This window comes from Dipodomys ordii, unplaced genomic scaffold (assembly GCF_000151885.1).
Source record: "Dipodomys ordii isolate 6190 unplaced genomic scaffold, Dord_2.0 Scaffold27, whole genome shotgun sequence".
Taxonomy (NCBI): Eukaryota; Metazoa; Chordata; class Mammalia; order Rodentia; family Heteromyidae; genus Dipodomys; species Dipodomys ordii.
The window spans coordinates 5,780,694-5,801,104 of record NW_012267243.1 but is presented as its reverse complement, the minus strand read 5'-3'; the positions used below and the strand labels follow the sequence as shown (position 1 = coordinate 5,801,104).

At 41.2% G+C, this 20,411-nt stretch overlaps 1 protein-coding gene across 1 annotated transcript in view; it reads left to right on the top strand.

The window, feature by feature from the left end:
* Soat1 (sterol O-acyltransferase 1) overlaps window positions 1-9,351 on the top strand; it is a 52,752-nt gene extending 43,401 nt beyond the window's left edge. Inside the window, exons 11-15 of the mRNA XM_013015518.1 lie at window positions 2,072-2,201; window positions 2,941-3,038; window positions 5,907-6,042; window positions 6,969-7,114; window positions 8,411-9,351. Of these exons, the coding sequence (XP_012870972.1) occupies window positions 2,072-2,201; window positions 2,941-3,038; window positions 5,907-6,042; window positions 6,969-7,114; window positions 8,411-8,467 (567 nt within the window). The 3' untranslated portion in view covers window positions 8,468-9,351. The remainder of the gene's footprint in view (window positions 1-2,071; window positions 2,202-2,940; window positions 3,039-5,906; window positions 6,043-6,968; window positions 7,115-8,410) is intronic.
* The last annotated feature ends 11,060 nt before the right edge of the window (window positions 9,352-20,411 follow it).

Genomic DNA, 20,411 nt, shown 5'->3' with positions numbered 1-20,411 from the left:
TGGGATTCCTATTTAATCTATTTAAAATGTTGATAAATTTATGTCAGTGGGAGTTAAAAAATACGTTGAGACCAAAACTTCCCAGTGTAGTGTATGATGATTTATTTATTGTTTTTTTGTTGTTGTTGTTGGTCGTGGGGCTTGAACTCTGGGCCTGGGTGGTGTCCCTTAGCTCTTCAGCTCAAGGCTAGGGCTCTACCACTTGAGCCACAGCACCACTTCCTGTTTTTTTCTGCTAATGTGGTGCTGAGGAATCAAACCCAGAGCCTCATGCATGCAAGGCAAGCACTCTACTACTGAGCCACCTTCCCAGCCCCTATTTATTCATTTTTTTGGTGCCATTCCTGGGGCTTGAATCCTGAGCTTCTTTTTGCTTAAGGTTAGCACTCTATCACTGAAGCCACAGCTCCACTTTTCTGATTTTTGGGTGGCTAATTGGGGATAACAGTCTCATGAACCTTTTTCCCAGTCTGGCTTTGAACTGTGATACTCAGATCGCAGTCTACTAGGTAGCTAGTATTTGTTTGTTAACCTCAAAATAACATTCTTCAATAAGGAAAATGTTATTTTATTGAAAGAGATTCTGTGTATGTGTGCGCAGACACATGCGCATGCCTGCCAGTACTGGGGCTTGAACTCAGGACATTACACTCTAGCTTGGTTTTGCCACTCAAGGATAGAACTCATCCACTTGAACCACACATTCAATCCTGAATTTTGCTGGTTAGATGCAGATAGAGTCTTGTAGAGTTTTGTGTTCAGACTAACTTGAACTTTTGACTTTCCAGGTCTCAGCCTCCTAAGTAGCAAGCACTATAGGTGTAAGGTACCTGCACCTGTTTGGTTCTTTTCCTAAGCTTCAGCATTAATTTCTGCTCCTATTTTCTTTGACGAGAGGCATATGTGTATAGTTGTGGTCTGACACTTCCTGACTCTTCCCCCATCCCCTTTATCAGAATTACAAATCCTAGAATATTTCATTTTAAATTCTTTTTCAGGGGGCTGAGAAGTTGGCTTAGTGGTAGAGCGCTTGCCTTGCATGCATGAGGCCCTGGGTTCGATTCCTCAGCACCACATAAGCAAAAAGAAAAAAGCTGGAAGTGGCTCTGTGGCTCAAGTGGTAGAGCGCTAGCCTTGAGTTGAAGAGCTGAGGGACAGTGCCCAGGCCCAGAGTTCAGACCTCACAACCAGACCCCCCAAAAAAAATTCTTTTTCAGTAAAATTCTATTTCATAAAGTAAGTTATTATAGGCTTCACGTAATAGAGGGAAAAACAGGCTTTTTAGGTGGTCTTTTAAAAATTTCATTTGGTTGCTGGACACGATACTACTCATGATCCCAGCACTGTAGAGACTGAGGCAGATCCATGCCTGGGTGGTTCAATCCTATAATCCTAGCTACTAGGAGGATCACGGTTCCAGGCTAGCTTATGCTGAAAACAGTTCATAAGACCCCATCTCAACTGATAGCTGCGTGCAGTGGGGCACGCTTGTTATTCTAGCCACAGTAGGAAGTGAAATAGGGGGATTGAAGTTCTTGCAAGTCTGGACAAAAATAAGTAGAGCATAAAGGGCTATCTATAAACATGGTTTAGCAGTAGAGCACCTGCTTAGCAAGTGTGCAACCTTAAATTCAAACTGTAGTTCTATCAAACCACTAAACCAGTTGAGCATTTTAAGTTCAAGGGCTATGTAATGAGGCCTTAAGCCCCACCCCCCTAAAAAGACCTTTTTTTAAAAAAATCAAATATTTTTATTGTTATTATAAAGGTATAGATATGCAGAGGGGTTACCATTTCATGAGACAGGTAATGAGTACATTTCTTTTTGGACAGTGTTGCCCCTTCCTTTGCGCTCTCCCAGTTTTTCCTTTCCATCCCCACCCACAAGATATCTGGTTCATTTCAACATATTGTCTAGTGAATATCACTGTTGGACTGTAAAGGTCATTTTCTGAAGGAAAAGGAACATATTTGTAAAAAGTGATTTAAGGATTATACATGTACTTTCTTTTGTGTCTCAGTCCATTTTTCTTTATTAAACGATCATCATTATCATCTTTGTTATATCTAGGTCTTTGGTTGCCTATTTTATGTGTACTACATCTTTGAAAGGCTCTGTGCCCCTTTGTTCCGGAACATCAAACAGGAGCCCTTCAGCGCTCGTGTTCTGGTCCTGTGTGTGTTTAACTCCATCTTGCCAGGTAAGGTAACATGGGCATTGCTAATCTGATTCTTCCTATGCTCTGAAGGAAAATAAATATATATATATATTTATATACATATATATGTAAATCTCTTTCCCATTGTAACAATCAAAAATGACTCTAGCTGGGCACTGGTAGCTAATGTCAGTAATTGTAGCTACTCGGGAAACTGAGCTCTAAGGATCACAGTTCAGAGCCAGCCTGGGAAAGAAAATTTGTGAGACTCTATTTCCAATTAAGTACCCAAAAAGATAAAAGTGAAGCTGTGACTCAAGAGGTAGAGCTCTAGTCTTAAGCAAAGAAACTCAGCCAGCATCCAGGCCTGAGTTCAAGCACCAGGACACACACACACACACACACACACACACACACACAGAGCCCACCCCACCCACATCACACACATCACACACATACACCCCACACATCTCGAGATTTGCCAAATGTCTTATAGAGGGAGAGGGAGCAAAATCTCCATTGATTTAGAGGGAAGATATGGGGGCCAGATTTTAAAAAGCCTTGGGTTCCAAATTAACCTGAATATCAAGGCATTTCTTAAAAACAGACTGAGTCATCTGTTGTCTATTAAACCAATTTGGGAGTTACTGCTTTTTTAAATTAAAATAAACTTATACTGTATCTTTGGAATGGGTTAACAGTTTAGGTTTTTACTGATGCTTAATGGTTTGGTATATGAGCACTTTGGAAAGACTCTTCATTTTGTTACTCTTGTTTTTAGGTGTGCTGATACTATTCCTTACTTTCTTTGCCTTTTTGCACTGCTGGCTCAATGCCTTTGCTGAGATGTTACGCTTTGGTGACAGGATGTTTTATAAGGTGATATATATTTGGTTTTATATTTCTTTTTATATTTTATTTCTTTAGTCATTGTTAATGGGGTTTTTTTTGCATTGTTGGTTATTATTACCAGGGTTTTTTTTTTGACACAAATATTGTGAAATAATTTTCCACAAGTTTTACCAACATGTCTAAAATTCTGACAGATATAATTAACATAATCTTGTCTCCTATCTCTTTAATGTGGCACATAGTTTCTACTGAATATTGTCCGGATATATTTATGGGTGATATGGTGGGAACACATTCATTCCAAGGTCTTGGTGAGACTTTCTTGAGTGTTTATTTGAAATTGGCTGTCTAGTTGTGTAAAAGTGTCCTCTGCATATTATTCCCTTTAAGACTGTTGAGCAACTTCTGAGGGAAATAACTTTTCCCTTCTTAATTTTGAAAGGTACTAATTTTGCTTATCGTTGTATTATTATACTTTTTTTTTTGGTGGGGGTTCCTGAGGCTTAAACTCAGAACCTGAGTGCTGTCCCTAAGCTTCTTTGTACTTAAGGCTAGCACTCTATCACTTGAGCCACAGCACCACTTTCTGCCTTTTATAAATAGTATATTGGAGATAAGAGTCTAAGGGACTTTTCTGCTTGGGCTGCTTTGAGCTGTGATCCTCAAATCTCATTCTGAATAGCTAGGATTAGAGGCATGAGCCACTGGCATCTGGCTATATTATTATACTTCTTTTTTTTGGGGGGGGTTCGGTCGTGGGGCCTGAACTCTGGACCTAGGCGCTGTCCCTCAGCTCTTCAGCTCAAGGCTAGTGCTCTACCCCTGAGCCACAGCGCCACTTCCGGCTTTTTTTTTTTCTTTTTGCTTATGTGGTGCTGAGGAATCGAACCTAGGGCCTCATGCATGCAAGGCAAGCGCTCTACCACGGAGCCACCTTCCCAGCCCCCCTTATTATACTTCTAAAATGGGCCTGCACTTAGGAGGCAGATGCTAGTGGGTCATAAGTTTGAGTCCAGCTTGAGCTACATAGTAAGACCCTGTCTCCAAACCACAACAACTATTCTTCTGAAGTTGTACTTAAGTTCTTGACTAAGCCAGAGTGGTTCAGAACATTCCATAATGCTGCCTAAAATCCTTAGTCTGCCATTCTCTTTAAAGAAACAGCATGGAATACAAATTTTGAGCTGTCTGATCTTAAAATTGGGAGTAAGAAATACAAAAGGATGGAGGAAGCCACTATCTCACTGCTATGCAATTCGATTTAGCCAATTGTGAAACTGCCAAGCAGTGTATTAGTGTTAGTGTTCAGTCTAGTCTTGAAACCTACAATTCTTTCATTATTTACTGATTGCTATTCAAGTGATCTTTGTATTAAGTGATTCTATATGTTTCTGTATTTTCCATCATAATTAGTTTGATAGTGAGACAATGAACCTAGGGGTATGTGTATGTATAAACATATACATACATATACTATTAGAATAATGATATAGTGAACATTAATAACGGAAATGTCTTGTAAGGCTTTTCTGACATGGATATATGCGTTAACAATTTATTATAGTCTTGGTTTTATATCATGTATTATGTTCTTTTTTTTCTTGTGTTCTGTTTTTTTAATATTAATAAATTTTTTATTGTGAAAGTACCATACAGAAGGGTTACAATTACATGGGCAAGATAATGAGTACATTTCTTATCAAGCATTGTTGCCTCCTCCTTTGTTTCCCCTTACCATCCCTGCCCTCCCCTCCATGTATTATGTTCTTTTTTTTTTTTTTTTTGGGTCCGGTCGTGGGGCCTGAACTCTGGGCTGGATGCTGTCCCTCAGCTCTTCAGCTCAAGGCTAGCGCTCTACCACTTGAGCCACAGCGCCACTTCCGGCTTTTTTTTTTTCTTTTTGCTTATGTGGTGCTGAGGAATCGAACCCAGGGCCTCAGGCATGCAAGGCAAGCGCTCTACCACTGAGCCAACTTCCCAGCCCAGAGGAAGCTCTATTTATTGAACACTATCACTAACTAACAATGGAAATTGCATTGTATTTTTTGTCTGAAGTGTGTACACTATCATTTTTTGGTTTTTCTTTTTGTGTTGGTACTGGGACTTGAACTCGGAGCCTGGTTGCTGTTCATTAGCTTTTTCACTCCAGGCTGATTCTGCCACTTTGAAGCAAAACTCCACTTCAAGTAGTGTTTTTTGAATACATTAAAACTATTTTCATCAGAGTAGCTCACAAATATAAATTCTATTAATTTTAAAATTAATGGAAGTAGCAGATGCCTGTAATTCTAGCTACTTAGGAGACAGAGGTAAGAAGATCACGAATATGCCAACGAGGGCAATACACCAAGATCCTGTCCCAAAGTAAATAAATATAATTGATATTTTTACAACTATGCCCAGACTTTTGAATCCTTCTTGGAAATTGCCTTATTTGAATAAAAAGGTGTTTATGTGCCTAGGATTAATTTTTGTAATTGTGTGTGTATGGTACTAAGGTTGGAGCTTAGGACTTCACACTTAGTAGGCAGACACTCTGCCACTGAGCCATGCATATATCAAGCACGATTTTTGGCTGTTTTTTTTTTCTTTTTGTAATTATTTTGATTTAGATTAATCCAAGAACTAGGAAAGTCAAGTAAAAATATAATTATAATTAAATAGGTGCCTTTAGCATGCGGTAATTATGTCTTACAAGAGGACATGCTTAGTACTTTTTTTTTTAAAAAAAACTTTATTGTAAAGGTGATGTACAGAGTGGTTACAGTTACGTAAGTCAGGTAATGAGTACATTTCTTTTTGAACAGTGTCACCCACTCCCTCATTTTCTCCTCGTTTCTTCCTCCCAATCCCCCTACAAATTTTAAATTACTTAATATTTTCTTTTCATCGTAGTTTTTCACAAAGAGATTCAAATCTGCGGCCATGTTAGCGGTCTTCGCTATGTCAGCTGTAGTGCATGAGTATGCCCTGGCTGTTTGCTTGAGCTATTTCTATCCCGTGCTCTTTGTGCTCTTCATGTCCTTTGGAAGTAAGTATATGGCACACTGTGGGTACTTAGTATTAGTTAAAAGAAAAGTTGGGTGCCAGTGGCTCATATCTGTAATCCTAGCTACTCAGGAAGCTGAGATCTGAGGATCATGGTTGGAAGCCAGGCCCTACAGAAAAATCCCAGTGAGCCTCACTTCTAATTAACCACTCAAAAAACAGAAGTAGCGCTGTGGCTTCACTGGTAGAGTGCTAGCCTTGAGCACAGAGAGGCTCAGGTACAGCACCTAGGCCCTGAGGTTAAGCCACACAACTGACAAAACAAAGAGAAAACTAGACAGAAAGAAAATCAATGTAGAAATAGTAGATAGTAGTAATACCATTTCAAAATGGTCAAAATACTGACTTTAAATAATTATATACAGCTCGTCTCAAGGTGTTTACACTTTGACATGGAGAAATGCATGAAGAGTTGTAGATGATGAACCTGTGTACAACTCGTCCATTCACAAATACCCTTAAACATGCACAGAAAACATTTTTGGAGTGGGTGGAGAGGGACAAATTAGGATATGAGTAATTCCATCAACTATATTTTCACTTGATCTGAATAATTATAGGACTTTTGATCAGAATAAAGCAGGTCGGGCTGGGAAGGTGGCTCAGTGGTAGAGCGCTTGCCTTGCATGCATGAGGCCCTGGGTTCGATTCCTCAGTACCACATAAGCAAAAAGAAAAAAGCCGGAAGTGGCGCTGTGGCTCAAGTGGTAGAGTGCTAGCCTTGAGCTGAAGAGCTGAGGGATAGTGCCCAGGCCCAGAGTTCAGGCCCCACGACCAGACCCAAAAAAACAAAAATAAACAGAATAAAGCAGGTATATAATGCTCGCTTGATTGAACAGGTATGTATGGCCTATCACCTCCTGATGGTTTATTCTTTGATGACTATATACTTTTCTCCCTTAACTTCAGTGGCTTTCAACTTCATCGTCAATGATGGTCGGAAAAGGCCGATTTGGAACATTATGATGTGGACCTCTCTTTTCTTGGGCCATGGAGTCGTTCTATGCTTTTATTCCCAAGAATGGTATGCACGTCAGCACTGTCCTCTGAAAAATGTGAGTCACCAGTTGAACTGGAGTTCGAGTAGCTATGTCTAGTGATTGGGAAAGGGGTAGAAGTGGAAAGTATGCATTTTTGAAAAGAGGGAAGTTTGGTGTAAAAGCATTAGATCATCATCTAATCTCATCCTTGCAATTTCTTACTTCTTTAATTTTCTTCTCATTAAACTTTTCTAGTTCTTAGTTTTCTTTCTTTTTTTTTTTAACTTGTCTGTTGTTTCTCTATCCTCTTATGGGAATTCTTCAGTTTTTCCAATAGAATATATGCCCATATTATACAAGTGTGTATTCTTCTTAAAATAAACAATTATAAAAATGGCAGTTAATACCAATAAGCCTAGGAGTCCGTTTCCTGTGTTCCTTATTTTTGCTTTCCCCCTTTTTAAAAATGATTATGTTCAGGTACATCCCTAATGCTTTGTGTTTTAGGACAACTTCAAAATTTTAGGGGGAGAGGGAAGAATGAAGGGTAAGGTGTCATTATGCCAAATCAACCTGGGCATTTTATCCAAGTGCCTGTAACTGAAGAGGTCTATAACTGAATCAGTCAGATCCTCTCCGCATGCTTTCTTTCAATACATCTTCTTTAGTTCTCCCTCCTCCTGGAAGTGAGTTCTCTTTGTGCATTTGAACTGACTGCCCCTCACTTTAGAAACTATGCATAGGCATACATGTCTTTATACTCAGGCCTCACACGTTAGACTTTATTCTTCCACCAAAACCAGTTGGGATCCTCCCTGAAACTTTCAGATTACGATTCCCATAATACTTCATCTCTTTCTTCAAACAATTCAGTAATACGTCACCTTGGATGATAGTCATTTGTATATATTTGTGTATATTTTATCATTCTTAATGTACCAGTGCTTAGAATTTAGGCTAAAAACAATACAGTTCTTTATTAAGATGTAAAAGAAGATGCATAGCCAGGTGTGTAATGAATGTCAGTACATGGGTGGAAGACTGAGTGTGAGGCCACCCTGGGCTACATAATGAGACCTTGTCTCAAAAAAAAAAAAAGCAAGATGCCAAAGAGGCAATTGGCCAGTCCATTGTAGAGTTCACTAAACTACAGAAACTTCCTGTGAAGCATATAAGTAAGTTGGTACTGTAAAATGAAATATTAAAAATCCTTTGAATTAGTGAGCTTCTTAAAATGTCACCGAGATGTTGAGAAGCAGCTTGGACATGTTCAATATGGAACATTAACACTCTGCCTCTCCCTAGCTCATGTGCACAGTGGACACAAATGAACTGTTCTCTCATTCTTTTTTTTCTTTTTCCTCGTTATAGCCTACGTTTCTGGATTACATCCGGCCCCGTTCTTGGACTTGTCGCTATGTGTTTTAGAAGCTGGGACTTCATTTCTTTCCTTGCCACAGAAGATTGACTATCCTGCCTGATTTGGAGCCAGCTGTTCCTGAAGTTATCTGTGCTATTTGGACTGCTCCAGCCTTTCCAGATGGCCTACCACCTCCCTACTTCACCTGAGCCTGTGCTGTGGGAAGTTCACATAACAGGCATTTTTCCCCCTTTTTGAGAAGGGAAACTGATGGCTGAGGTAATGGCAAGCTTTTGCTGGGTCATCTCAGCTCAAGCCTTGATAACTGTTTTGTTTTGTTTCTTCACTATTTAATCAAGGGACTAAACATCATGTTTTTCTGGCACTGAAAATTGGCCAAAATGTGAAGAACTCATTTACATACCTCTGGTTTCATATCGTAACATACCATACTGTTGGAAGGTATGCTAATCTAACATCAATTGTAGAAGAAAGCAAATTAAAATGGAACCATTTTTTCTGTTTCTATTAGAAAAAAATATATCTCTTTTCCAAAGATAGTCTCATTTTACATTCTATTTCATTTATTTGTTGGAACTGTTTTGTTTTCTGGTTGTGCTAGAGATCAAACCGAAGGTCCCACACATTCTCAGCAGTGCTCTACCACGGATACACCTTCATCCCATGCACATCTTGAGGGATTCTGCAGTCAGAAGGGAAAAAAGAGGGAAGTAGCACAAGACAAGCAAAAGCATTTCCTCATGTGCTTAAATTATATTATGGAACTCACATGGGAGATATTTTCTTAGGGTTATAATTTCTTGGAAGTTATTTAGAAGTATTCTTTGATACAACTGTTATTCTCTGCTAAATATTGACTGATTTTTGCAGACTAGACAGTCTGTAAGTATTAATCACCTGCATTAATAAAGTGATCATTAAACATCCAGAAGCTGGCTTCTGAAGCATCTGCTCAGTCATTTTATTTTTTAACAATATATTTTTAGATGAAACAAATAAGTTGTGTGTGTGTGTGTGTGTGTGTGCGTGCGTGCGCGTGCGCACGCGCGCGCGCACACGCGCGCGCCAGTGCTGAGACTTAAACTTGGAGCCCGAGCACTAACCCAGAGCTCTTTTGCCCAAGGCTAGCACTCTACCACTTGATCTTCAGCTCTGCTTCTGGCTTTTTGTGGTTAATTGGAGATAAGAGTCTTACAGATTTTCCTGCCTGGTTGACTTTCAGCTTTGATCCTCAGATTTTAGCCTCCTAAGTAGCTAGGATTGATTAGAGGTGTGCATCACTGGTGCCCAGTTTGTGATTGTTTTCAAGGACATGTACTCTGTTATGTGATATTTTCAGGTTATAAGATGTCAATTCTTTTTTTGTTGTTGTTGGTCATGGGGCCTGAACTCTGGGCTTGGGTGCTGTCCCTGTGCTCTTCAGCTCAAGGCGAGTGCTCTACTGCTTGAGCCACAGTGCTACTTCTGGTTTTATAGTGATTTATTGGCGATAAGAGTCTTACATAGTTTCCTGCCCGGGCTGGCTTTGAACTGTGATCCTCAGATCTCAGCCTCCTGAGGAGCTAGGATTATAGGTATGAGCCAAGATGTCTTTTTTTTTTGTCGGTCAGGGAGCCTAAACTCTGGACCTGGGCGCTGTCCCTCAACAATTCAGCTCAAGGCTAATGCCCTGCCACTTAAGCCATAGTGCCACTTCCAGCCTTTTCTACTTATGTGGTGCTGAGGAATCAAACCCAGGGCCTCATGCATGGAAGGCAAGCACTCTACTACTGAGCAACCTTCCCAGCCCCAAGATGTCTATTCTTTTTTTGGGGGGGGGTCGTCCAGTCCTGGGGCCTGAACTCTGGGTGCTGTCCCTCAGCTCTTCAGCTCAAGGCTAGCGCTCTACCACTTGAGCCACAGCGCCACTTCCGGCTTTTTTCTTTTTGCTTATGTGGTGCTGAGGAATTGAACCCAGGGCCTCAGGCATGCTAGGCAAGCACTCTACCACTGAGCCACCTTCCCAGCCCAAGATGTCTATTCTTAATGCAGTGTGGTATGTAGGGATTATTTTGTTTCTGAGCATAAGGTATGATTATATCATTTTCCACTGGGTCAAAAGTAGTGGTGCACAGGAGGACCAGGATCAAGGTCCAAGACTGACCCTAGGCAAAAACAAGATGTTATCTGAAAAACTAAAGCAAAAAGGACTGAGCATGGCCAAAGTGGTAATAATACTGTCCTAATGCAGTACTCCAGTACTACCTGGAAAAACAAAATAGCAAAAAGGTTGCATAAAGTAATGGATGTCAGAGACCATGTCACTCACTTTCTTATGCAAAGAAGTGAGACTTAGGAATTTATTCAAATGATTAGTGCTTTGATCCACCACTAGAATACCACTTTCTCAGTATTCTAACACCTATCCAGTGTTTTAGGAAGTCTTTTCAAGTCAGTTTGAATCTCAGAAGATAATGTAATATAATAGTCACACTGTTTAGGATACAAGTTGTTTCTTTGTTTTTTTTTGTTAGTCGTGGGGACTGAACTCTGGGCCTGGGCACTGTCCCTCAGCTTTTCAGCTCATGGCTAGCACTCTGGACAGCGCCCAGGCCCAGAGTTCAAGCCTCATGACCAAAAAAAAGAAAAACAAAAACAAAAACCTAAAATCTGTTGCTGATGTGTTTCAAAAGTTTAAATTTTTTTCCCATCTCATTATTGAGATAAAACTTTACATTTCAAATACTTCATTCCTTTTAAAAAGTTGTAGGTTTAAATTATTTTTTCTGTAAGAAGTATGATGATCCTACAAGAAACAACTAAGCCATGTGTATACTAATTCACCCTTCATTGAGATATCTAATTTGGTCTTTTAGTACCTCTATGGTGTGGGAGAAATGTGTTGAAAGCTTACCAGATAAAGGCAACAAAGTTTTGTTGGTGGTAGATAGAGGTCCTGAAGTTGCCTTGGTAAATTGCTTGTCTCCTGTTCAAATTTAATTACACAATTGAGTCAGCTACAACATCTGGAAGCAAAAGGAGTGGGGGAAATACTTTTCAGTGTCTGCAAGGTAAAAGTTAGCAGGTTAAGAAAGTATGTGTGTATGGTGCCAGTGACTCATGCATGTAAGCATAGCTACTCAGAAGGCTAAGACTGAGGGTCATGGTTTGAAGCCAGACCTAACAGGAAAGTCTGTGTGACTCTTTATCTCCAATTAACCACCAAAAAGCCAGAAGTAGCACTGTGGCTCATAGTAGTATAGCGCTATCCTTGAGTAGACCAATAAATAAATAAATAGACCTTTTTCAGTGGTGCAGAAAATAGGTGTATTTTTTTTGTGTGTGGGGGGGTGTACACTTGAACTGGGGCTAGAACTCAGGACCTGGGCACTGCCCCTGAGTTTTTGTGCTCTAGGCTACCACTACCACTTTGAGCCACGGTGTCATTTCTGGCTTTTTCGTAGTCTCATGGGCTTATTTCCTACTTGGGCTGGTTTTGAACTGGATCCTCAGATCTCAACCTCCTGAGTGGAATTACAGGTGTGAGCCACCAATGCACCTGGCAAGATGGGCTTTTTAAGCTTGAGAGAAAGGGGATGATTTTCAGAAATTTTAGATGCTTTTTAGAAAATAAAAATGAAAAAACTGCCTATGTATTCCTTTTTTTAAATGCTCACCTTAATTTTTACATTGCTCCCTCTGGGGCTTCAACATGTCTCCCAGCAGTGCTGTCCTTCAGGTCAGGTATTGCTGCGCCACTCTGTGGTGGTGTGTTTGCTTGTTGAAGTGCAGCTGACTTGACTAGTTCTAAATACCTATAAAACAGGTGGTTTACACGCCCAGTCATGTACTTTGCATTGCATGTGTCATTATGCCGTTGCTGTGTGGAAAGAGAGCTGGAGCCCCGGTCAAGGCTTTGAGCTAGGGCAGTAGCTTCTGTGTTTCTACAGCTACAGCTAATACAGGGAACGGTGGTGGTCTGGGAGCAGCAGAAAACCTACAGAAATCAAAAGTTGGTTTTTCTATAATTAAAGACACCTTTTCTTATTTGTTCTTTTCCTGAATCTCTTTCCCACCCCTGCAATGTCTAATAACCAGTTTGAGTTTAAAATAAGCATTATATTAGCATTAGTGTAATGTGTTTTGTTTTGTTTTTTTTGTCGGTCATGGGGCTCAAACTCTGGGCCAGGTCACTGTCCCTCAGCTCTTCAGCTTAAAACTAGTGCTCTACCACTTGAGCTACAGAACCCACTTCTGGTTTTCTGGTGGTTTATTGGAGTTTCATGGACTTTCCTGCCCGAGCTGACTTTGAACCTTGATCCTCAGATCTCAGCCTCCTGAGTAGCTACAATTACGGTGTGAGCTACCAGTGCCCAGTTTAGTGTAATTTTTATACATACACACACAGACACACATAAGATTACAAAAATAACCACACTCATGACGATTGTGGGAAATAAATATATTTGAGAAAAACCTAGTGTTTTGTTTTTTTGTTGGTCATGGGGCTTGAAAATTCTAGGTCTGGGTGCTGTCCCTCAGCTCTTCAGCTCAAGGTGAACACTCTTCCACTTAACCACTACCACTTTTTGCTTTTTCTGCTTATGTGGTGCCGAGGAATCTAACCCAGGACCTCATGCATAGAAAGCAAGTACTCTACCACTGAGCCACCTTCCCAGCCCCTAGTGTCTGTTTTAACAGTAACTTCTTTTTTTTCTTTCTTTCTTTCTTTTTTTTTTGGTCGGTCATGGGGCTTGAACTCTGGGCCTGGGTGCTGTTCCTCAACTCTAAAGCTCAAGGTAAGCGCTCTTGAGCAACAGCACCACTTCCGGTTTTCTAGTGGTTTATTGGAGATAAGAGACTCACGGACTTTCCTGCCTGGGCTGGCTTTGAACCGTGATTCTCAGATCTCAGCCTCCTGAGTAGCTAGGATTACAGGCGAGAGCCACCGGCGCCTGGCTTACCAGTAACTTCTTGTGTGTTAAATTTTAACTATTTTGTGTTCCTATGTGCCTTTCTTCTTCATCTCAGGCAGCTTTATGTCCCGAAGAGAAGACAAATAACTGAATAAGATTTTTTTCTTTTATCCAAGACAATGGAGAGAGCAAGCGGTGCTATAGGTTACAAAGAAATAAATATGGGGCTCAGTGTGACTTTGTATCAAGAAAATCAGTGACACACTAAGTCATTAGCCACCTCTATTGTGCTCATTACTGACTGTTTAATCCTTATGCTCTTGGCAGTTATTTAGTTAGTTCTGGCCCTGGGGCTGAACTCAGGGACTAGACATTGTCTCTGAGCTTTTTTATTATTTATTTACTTATTTTTTTAAAGTACTTGTACAGAGAAGTTAGCATTTAACAAAGCAATTATAAATCTAACACATCTTGATCAATGCCCTGAGCTTTTTTGCTCAACAGCTCCTTCCAGCCTTTTGATTATTAATTGAAGAGTCTCATGGACTTTCCTGCCTAGGCTGACTTTGAACCTTGATCCTCGGATCTCAACCTGAGTAGTTAGGATTATAGGCACGAGCCACTAGTGTCTTGCTGTTCTTGGTCTTTTAAAACATATGAATGGGTTCTAAGAAACCCCAGATCCCTCCTTTTAGGAGATAGAAATAGACATGTGTTTAAAGAAAGATGAAAATCTACTTAGGGAAGATATCAGGGGATCACAGTTTCAAGACCAGGCATAAAAACAATTCAGGAAATTCCATCTCAAGCAATACAGAGGGAAGCACAGTGGCTGCATGTAGTGGAGCGTGTCATCTCAGCAAGACCATACCTTGAAGTAACCAATGAGAAAAAGAACCCTAGGTGTGGCTCAAGTGTTCCGGCACCTGCTTAGCAAGCACAATGCCCTAAATTCAGTCCTTAGTACTTCCAAAACAGGTGAAAATCTGTTGGCCAGGTAAAAGTTTTTTATTTTGTGTTGTTTTGAGGTTGAGCAGGTGGGTCTTGCAACATAGTCCAGGATGCCTTTGAACTTTCTATCTTTCTCTCTGCCTCTGGCCTCTGCCTCCCTAGTGCTGGGATTATAGGTGTCTACCACCATGCCTGACTGAGGTATGCTTTTTTGTTTTTTCTAATGCCAAGGTTTGAACACTAGTCCTCATGTTTGTGAGGCTTGCTTGGTTGGCTGATGCTCTTGAGTCATGCCTCCTGCCTGACTTCTTGCTGGCTATTTTGGAGATAGGGTGTTTTGGACTTTTCTGTCCAGTTTATCTTAGAACAATGATCCTCCTGATCATGGCCTTCTGAGTAGTGGCAGCCACCATTGCCTTTCAGGGAAGATTGAGGATCTGAGACTGGAAGCACACACCTGTAAATGGAGCGACTCAGGAGGCTGGGATATGAGAATTAAGGTTTGAAGCCAGCCTGGGCAGGAAAATCCATGAGTCTCTTATTTTCAGTTAACCAACAAAAAGCCAGAAGTAGATTGTGGCTAAAGTGGTAGAACACCAGCCTTGAGTAGAAAAAACTAACAGTTCAAATCCAGATACCAACACACACAGAGAAATAGACCAGTTTTGAAACAAGATAGATTTCATCCCTTTGTTATAGTTCAAATATATCCCCTCTTGCTCAGTATGAAGAGAGATGGGGCATTTAAGGGATAATTGTACCACAGGGATGCCTTCCTCATGAAAGCCACTAAGCCCCTTACAAAGTGCATCACACACATTTGCCTCTTCTGCTCCTTTTCCTTCTACCAAATGAGGACACAGATCCTCCTCTCCAGAGGATATAGCCCTCAACCAACAACACGACCTGCTGTCACCTTGATCTTCCACTTTTCAATCTGCATTGTGTGAGAAATAAATGCCTGTCTTTTCAAACTTCTCAGTCTGTTACAGCAGCCCAAATTAAAATACCTTTCCTCCAGGAACCTGTCGGGATTAGAATTTGACATTTTTACCATTGAAGCACATAACAGACAAGAAATACTATAGTTACCCTCTGTCACCACCTAACTACCCATCCATTTTTGCAGAAATTAAATGTAACTTTTTTTTTTCTGTCGGTTGTGGGGCTTGAACTCTGTGCCTGGATGCTGTCACTGAGCTCTTCAGTTCAATGCTAGAGCTCTACCACTTTGAGCCATAGTTCCACTTATGGTTTTCTGGTGTTTAATTGGAGATAAGAGTCTTTCAGACTTCCTGCCAGGGCTGGCTTTGAACCACCATCTTCAGATCTCAGCCTCCTAAGTAGCTAGGATTATAGGAATGAGCCATAGCAATGTGGTTTTTTTTTTCTTTTACCTTTAGAAAAGTCTAGGGTCTTGCTCTGACAGCTTGCATTTGTACTCAATCAGGTTTATGCATCTGATTTATAAAGCTGGCATACATAGCAGTTTACAGATTTACCACGAGACATCAATTGTCAACTGCCATACTCAAGGTTGGCATGATATCTGAATTTGCCATTTGTATGAGCCCACGTTATTCTAGGATGAGAAAGGTGAATTTAATCTCAGAGACAGTGTTATGTGACAAGTACAGTGTCATGCAATGGAGATCAGTCTTGGAGATAAAAGCTGTTTCCTCCTGCAGTACCTTGTGTGAGTACTAAATAAAGACAAACCTACACAGGGGCTGCGGTTGCATGAGGCCTTGGGTTTAATCTTCAGCACTGCAACACAAAACCACTGGACAAAGTATCTTGGGCTGGGAATGTGGCTTAGTGGTAGAATGCTTGCTTAGCATTCATGAAGCCCTGGATTCGATTCCTTAGTACCAAATAAACAGAAAAGGCTGAAAGTGGTGCTGTGGCTCAAGTAGTAGAGTGCCGGTCTCTAATTGAAACTTAGTTTCTTTGCTACACTCAACACACATAAGGATGAGTTTATACTTAGCATCCTTCAGGGAGCTAAGGCCCTAATGACTGTGGACATGTGTAGATTTCCTGCCAACATGTTTAGAAACTGAATTGGCAAAAGTGAGCTTTGCTACAAAAACACACTCAGTTTCTTCCCCCAGCTCAATGCATGTATGGTGGCTGCACTGGCTTCTGGGATATTTCCTGGGAAGTTCTGCAAGACCCAATGCTCCTTGAGGTTAAGTAGCTACAGGAATCTGCCCCCACCAACAAGCACAGTTTGCCCTGCTTCTAACTCTGACACTTCACTTTCACTATCTTGACTTACCTAAGTAGGGCAATTCTTACCTGCTATCTTAGATTTTGCTATCTATAATAGTTTCCATCAAAGCTGGGCACTGGTGGCTCACGCCTGTAATCCTAGCTACTCAGGAGGCTGAGATCTGAGGATCACAGTTCAAAACCAGCCTGGCAGGAAAGTCCATGAGACTCTTATCTCCAATAAACCACTAGAAAACTGGAAGTGGCACTGTGGCTCAAGTGGTAGAGCTCTTGCCTTGAGCTGCAGAGCTGAGAGATAGCACCCAAACTCAGAGTTCAAGCCCATGGCTGACAAAAAAAAAAAAGTTTCCATCAAAGACTTCAACAATTATTACTACATTTTAGGGTTCCCTTGGTATAATTCAAAATTATGGGAGGACTGTCCCCAAGAATAGCCATTGCACTTTTCAGTAATGATTGTCTTGTATTCTTGTTTGTAGTCTCATTATCCAGTGCTTTGTTGAGATTCTCAGACCCAGATATCTAATCAAATAGTTATCTCCCATTTCCCCTCAGATATCTTAATGGTACTGCCAAATCAGTATGTCCATAAGACATTAAAAAAAAAATCTCGGAGCTGGGAAGGTGGCTCAGTGGTAGAGCACTTGCCTTGCATGCTCAAGACCCTGGGTTCGATTCCTTAGCACCACATAAGCAAAAAGAAAAAAGCCAGAAGTGGCGCTGTGGCTCAAGTGGTAAAGCGCTAGCCTTGAGCTGAAGAGCTGAGGGACAGCGCCCAGGCCCAGAGTTCAGGACCCACTACTGGACCCCCCCAAAAAAAATCTCTTCAAAGGCCTCCTACAACCTGGTCTTCCTATTTTCCCCAGTCTCATGAAAGGTATAATTACTGTTGCACAAGTTTAAAGATGAAATAATTATTTCTTGGAGACAAGGTCTTGCTATGTTGTCCAGGCTGGCCTTGAACTCCTGGGCTCCAGTGTTCTGCCTGTGTCTCCCAAGTAGCCAGGACTACAGGCACTTGCTCCTGTACCCACAAGAGAAGTAACACTTCATATGTTCTCTTCGCACTACCAATCCAATTACTTTCCAGTCCTACAGATTTTATTTGCTATGTATTTCTTGAATGTATTCACTTATGTCTATCTACTTAGATTTTTTTTGAAGAAGGTTAATATGAAATATGTGTTGCTTTGTTCTTGTATGAGCTGACATGGGTTTTGGTAGCTCTGAATTTTACTACTGTAGCTATGGTTTCAAATGGTAATGTGACATCAGTGAGTTGAAAGAAAGGTAAACGTCAGGGAAAGTACTATTTTCTTTTGCTCCCTTACAATCACACCTGTTACTTCTGATGATCATAAGTCCTTAAGATGAACTACATGGGAACTCTATGATGCTGTATATATGCATTTGGATTGTTTGAATTGTTAGGTTGAAGTTCAAAAGGGAGCAGATGAGAGAAAAAGTTTTAAGAAGTAAGCTAAAATCCAGAGCATGAAAAAAAGTGAACTAAAAGGTAGGTAGTAGGCATGAACACTGTATTCACAACTAGGTTACATCTGCCCTAGCTAGGCTATTGTAGCCAAGCAATATTCAGTATTTTAATATTGCAGTAATGATTTGCCAGGAGTTCTAGATAACCATACCTAGAGTAAATATCAGAAGAGAAAAACATTTGAGCAGGGTGTGGCTGGCTCACATCTGTAATCAGGAGGCTGGAACCAGGATGATCTCAGTTTTGAAGCCAGCTGGGGCAGAAAAATCCAGAGATCCCCATCTTCTATTGACTAGTGAAAAGCTGGGCTGTAGGAATGGCTCATGAAGTAAGAGCACCAACCATGAGCAAGCCAGTAGAGCAAGGGCATGAGGACCTGAATTTAAGCCCCAATAGTTATTAAATAAGGAATATTTCAATAAAGGAGAATAAACACCTCTAAAGATGAACCTTTCTTCTCTAAGTATCTCTAAGTACCTGGGAGATTCAGACATATAACACCCATGTCAAGTAAGGAAACTAGGTTTTTCTTTTTTTTTGCCAGTCCTGGGGTTTGAATTCAGGGTCTGGGGACTATCCCTGAGCTTCCTTGCTCAAGGCTAGCACTCTACCACTTGAGCCACAATGCCACTTCTGGCCTTTTTCTGTTTATGTAGTACTGAGGAATCGAATCCAGGGCTTCATTCATGCTAGGCAAGCACTCCACCACTAAGCCACAGTCCTAGCCCAGGAAACTTGGGTTTCCAGGAATCCCAAACTTACTAGTTTTTAAAAATAAGATATAACCACATGCTGGCGGCACACACCAGTAATCTTAGCTAATGAGGAGGCTGCAATCTGATGATCCTAGTTCAAAGCCCGCCAAGGCAGAGAAATCTGAGATTCCCAACAAACCACCAAAGAGTCAGAAGTGGAGGTGTGGTTCAAGTGGTGGAATACCACCCTTTCATGAAAAAGCTATGGGACACCACCCAGGCTTTCAGTACACACATACACACACATACACACACAAACCACATCATAAGTTGATCAAAAGGAAAGCGAATGCACCTTTTTAGGCCCTACATTGAGCCTTCTACTTGCCGTACTTGGCCTTTCTCATGTGTCCAATGAGGATGTGCCTTGTTTTCCTGCTTTGCTAAAGAAAAACTATAACTTACATAATTAGGCTAAGACAAAGTCATTTCTGTGACAAATGTCACAAACTCGGTTGGCATGGGTGCCATGAAACTACACGGGGTTTATGCACTCTAGGAACCTCCGTGGCTTTGAACCAATTAGCCAAATTTCTCATTGCAATGACTCTAGAAATCAAACCCTTAGTTCTGTTCAGTACAAAGCAGAACTATGATTTTTCAGGCAGCCTACTGAAGATGTTAGCCTTTCCTCCTCCACCTTCTTACCGAGTCTGCCACCTTAGACCTTAGGCAAAAACAAAACTGCCTTTCCCTGAAAACAGATGCCACAGGCTTTTATTCCTGAAAACAGGTGATGCAGGAAGGTGCGATCTTAAATGGCAGCCCCTCCTCAAAATGCAACTTCCCTCTCCCTTGTTTGTGCAGCTATAACTGTGAATGTTAACCCCTTCCACAAGGCAGTTTCCTGCTTTCCCGGTCCACAGCCCTGTAACTCTGTGCTCATAGCTCCTCCCAGCTGCTACTATGCCCACAAGGTAGCCTGTCATTAAAACTCCATTAAAATTAAAAACTCCTTTAAAAAAAAAATCCTTTCCCTTTGTATGTGACCATGTGTCCGAGTGATTTTCTTGGGAAAGCCTTTCAGAAGGTGTTTGTCCACTCATGGTGCTTTGGACTGATCAATATGATTGACTCACACATCTTTCTTCTCTTCTGAAAATTAAGGCCTGCAGATACTGCGATTCCACTGGGCTTCATCACTTGACATGACCTTTGGGCCTTAGCGCAAATAGATCTCTGAGAGGCAGTTGGGTGGGAATGAACTCTCCGCATTGCCCTGAGCGGCCACGGCTTTACCTGTGTGGCTTTGATTAAAGGGAACAACAGTGGCACTCAGTCCACGGGGGAGAGGAGGGAATGGATCCAGGAAGGCTTTCCTGGTGGTCCGGGAAATCCAAGCACGAAGTGACAGCAAAGCCACTTCAGCAAGAAAACTTGGATTAATGGGAAAGTAAGGTGTTTTTTGGTGTGTTGTTTTATTTCTCTACAAGCTGCTCTACCTCGGAGCTGCAGCCTTGGTTGCACAATTTTCCTGAGTTTGGCTTTTAGAAAAACAAAACAAAAACAAGAACTATATCATGAAGAACCTGCGCACCTGCCCCGCCCACAACCCCAAGCCCCTCGCGGGGAGACATGGCCCGATTTCTGGACATTTTCCAATATTTTTCTTTTTGATTGCGACGGAACTTCTGCTAGGACTTACAACACACCGGAAGCC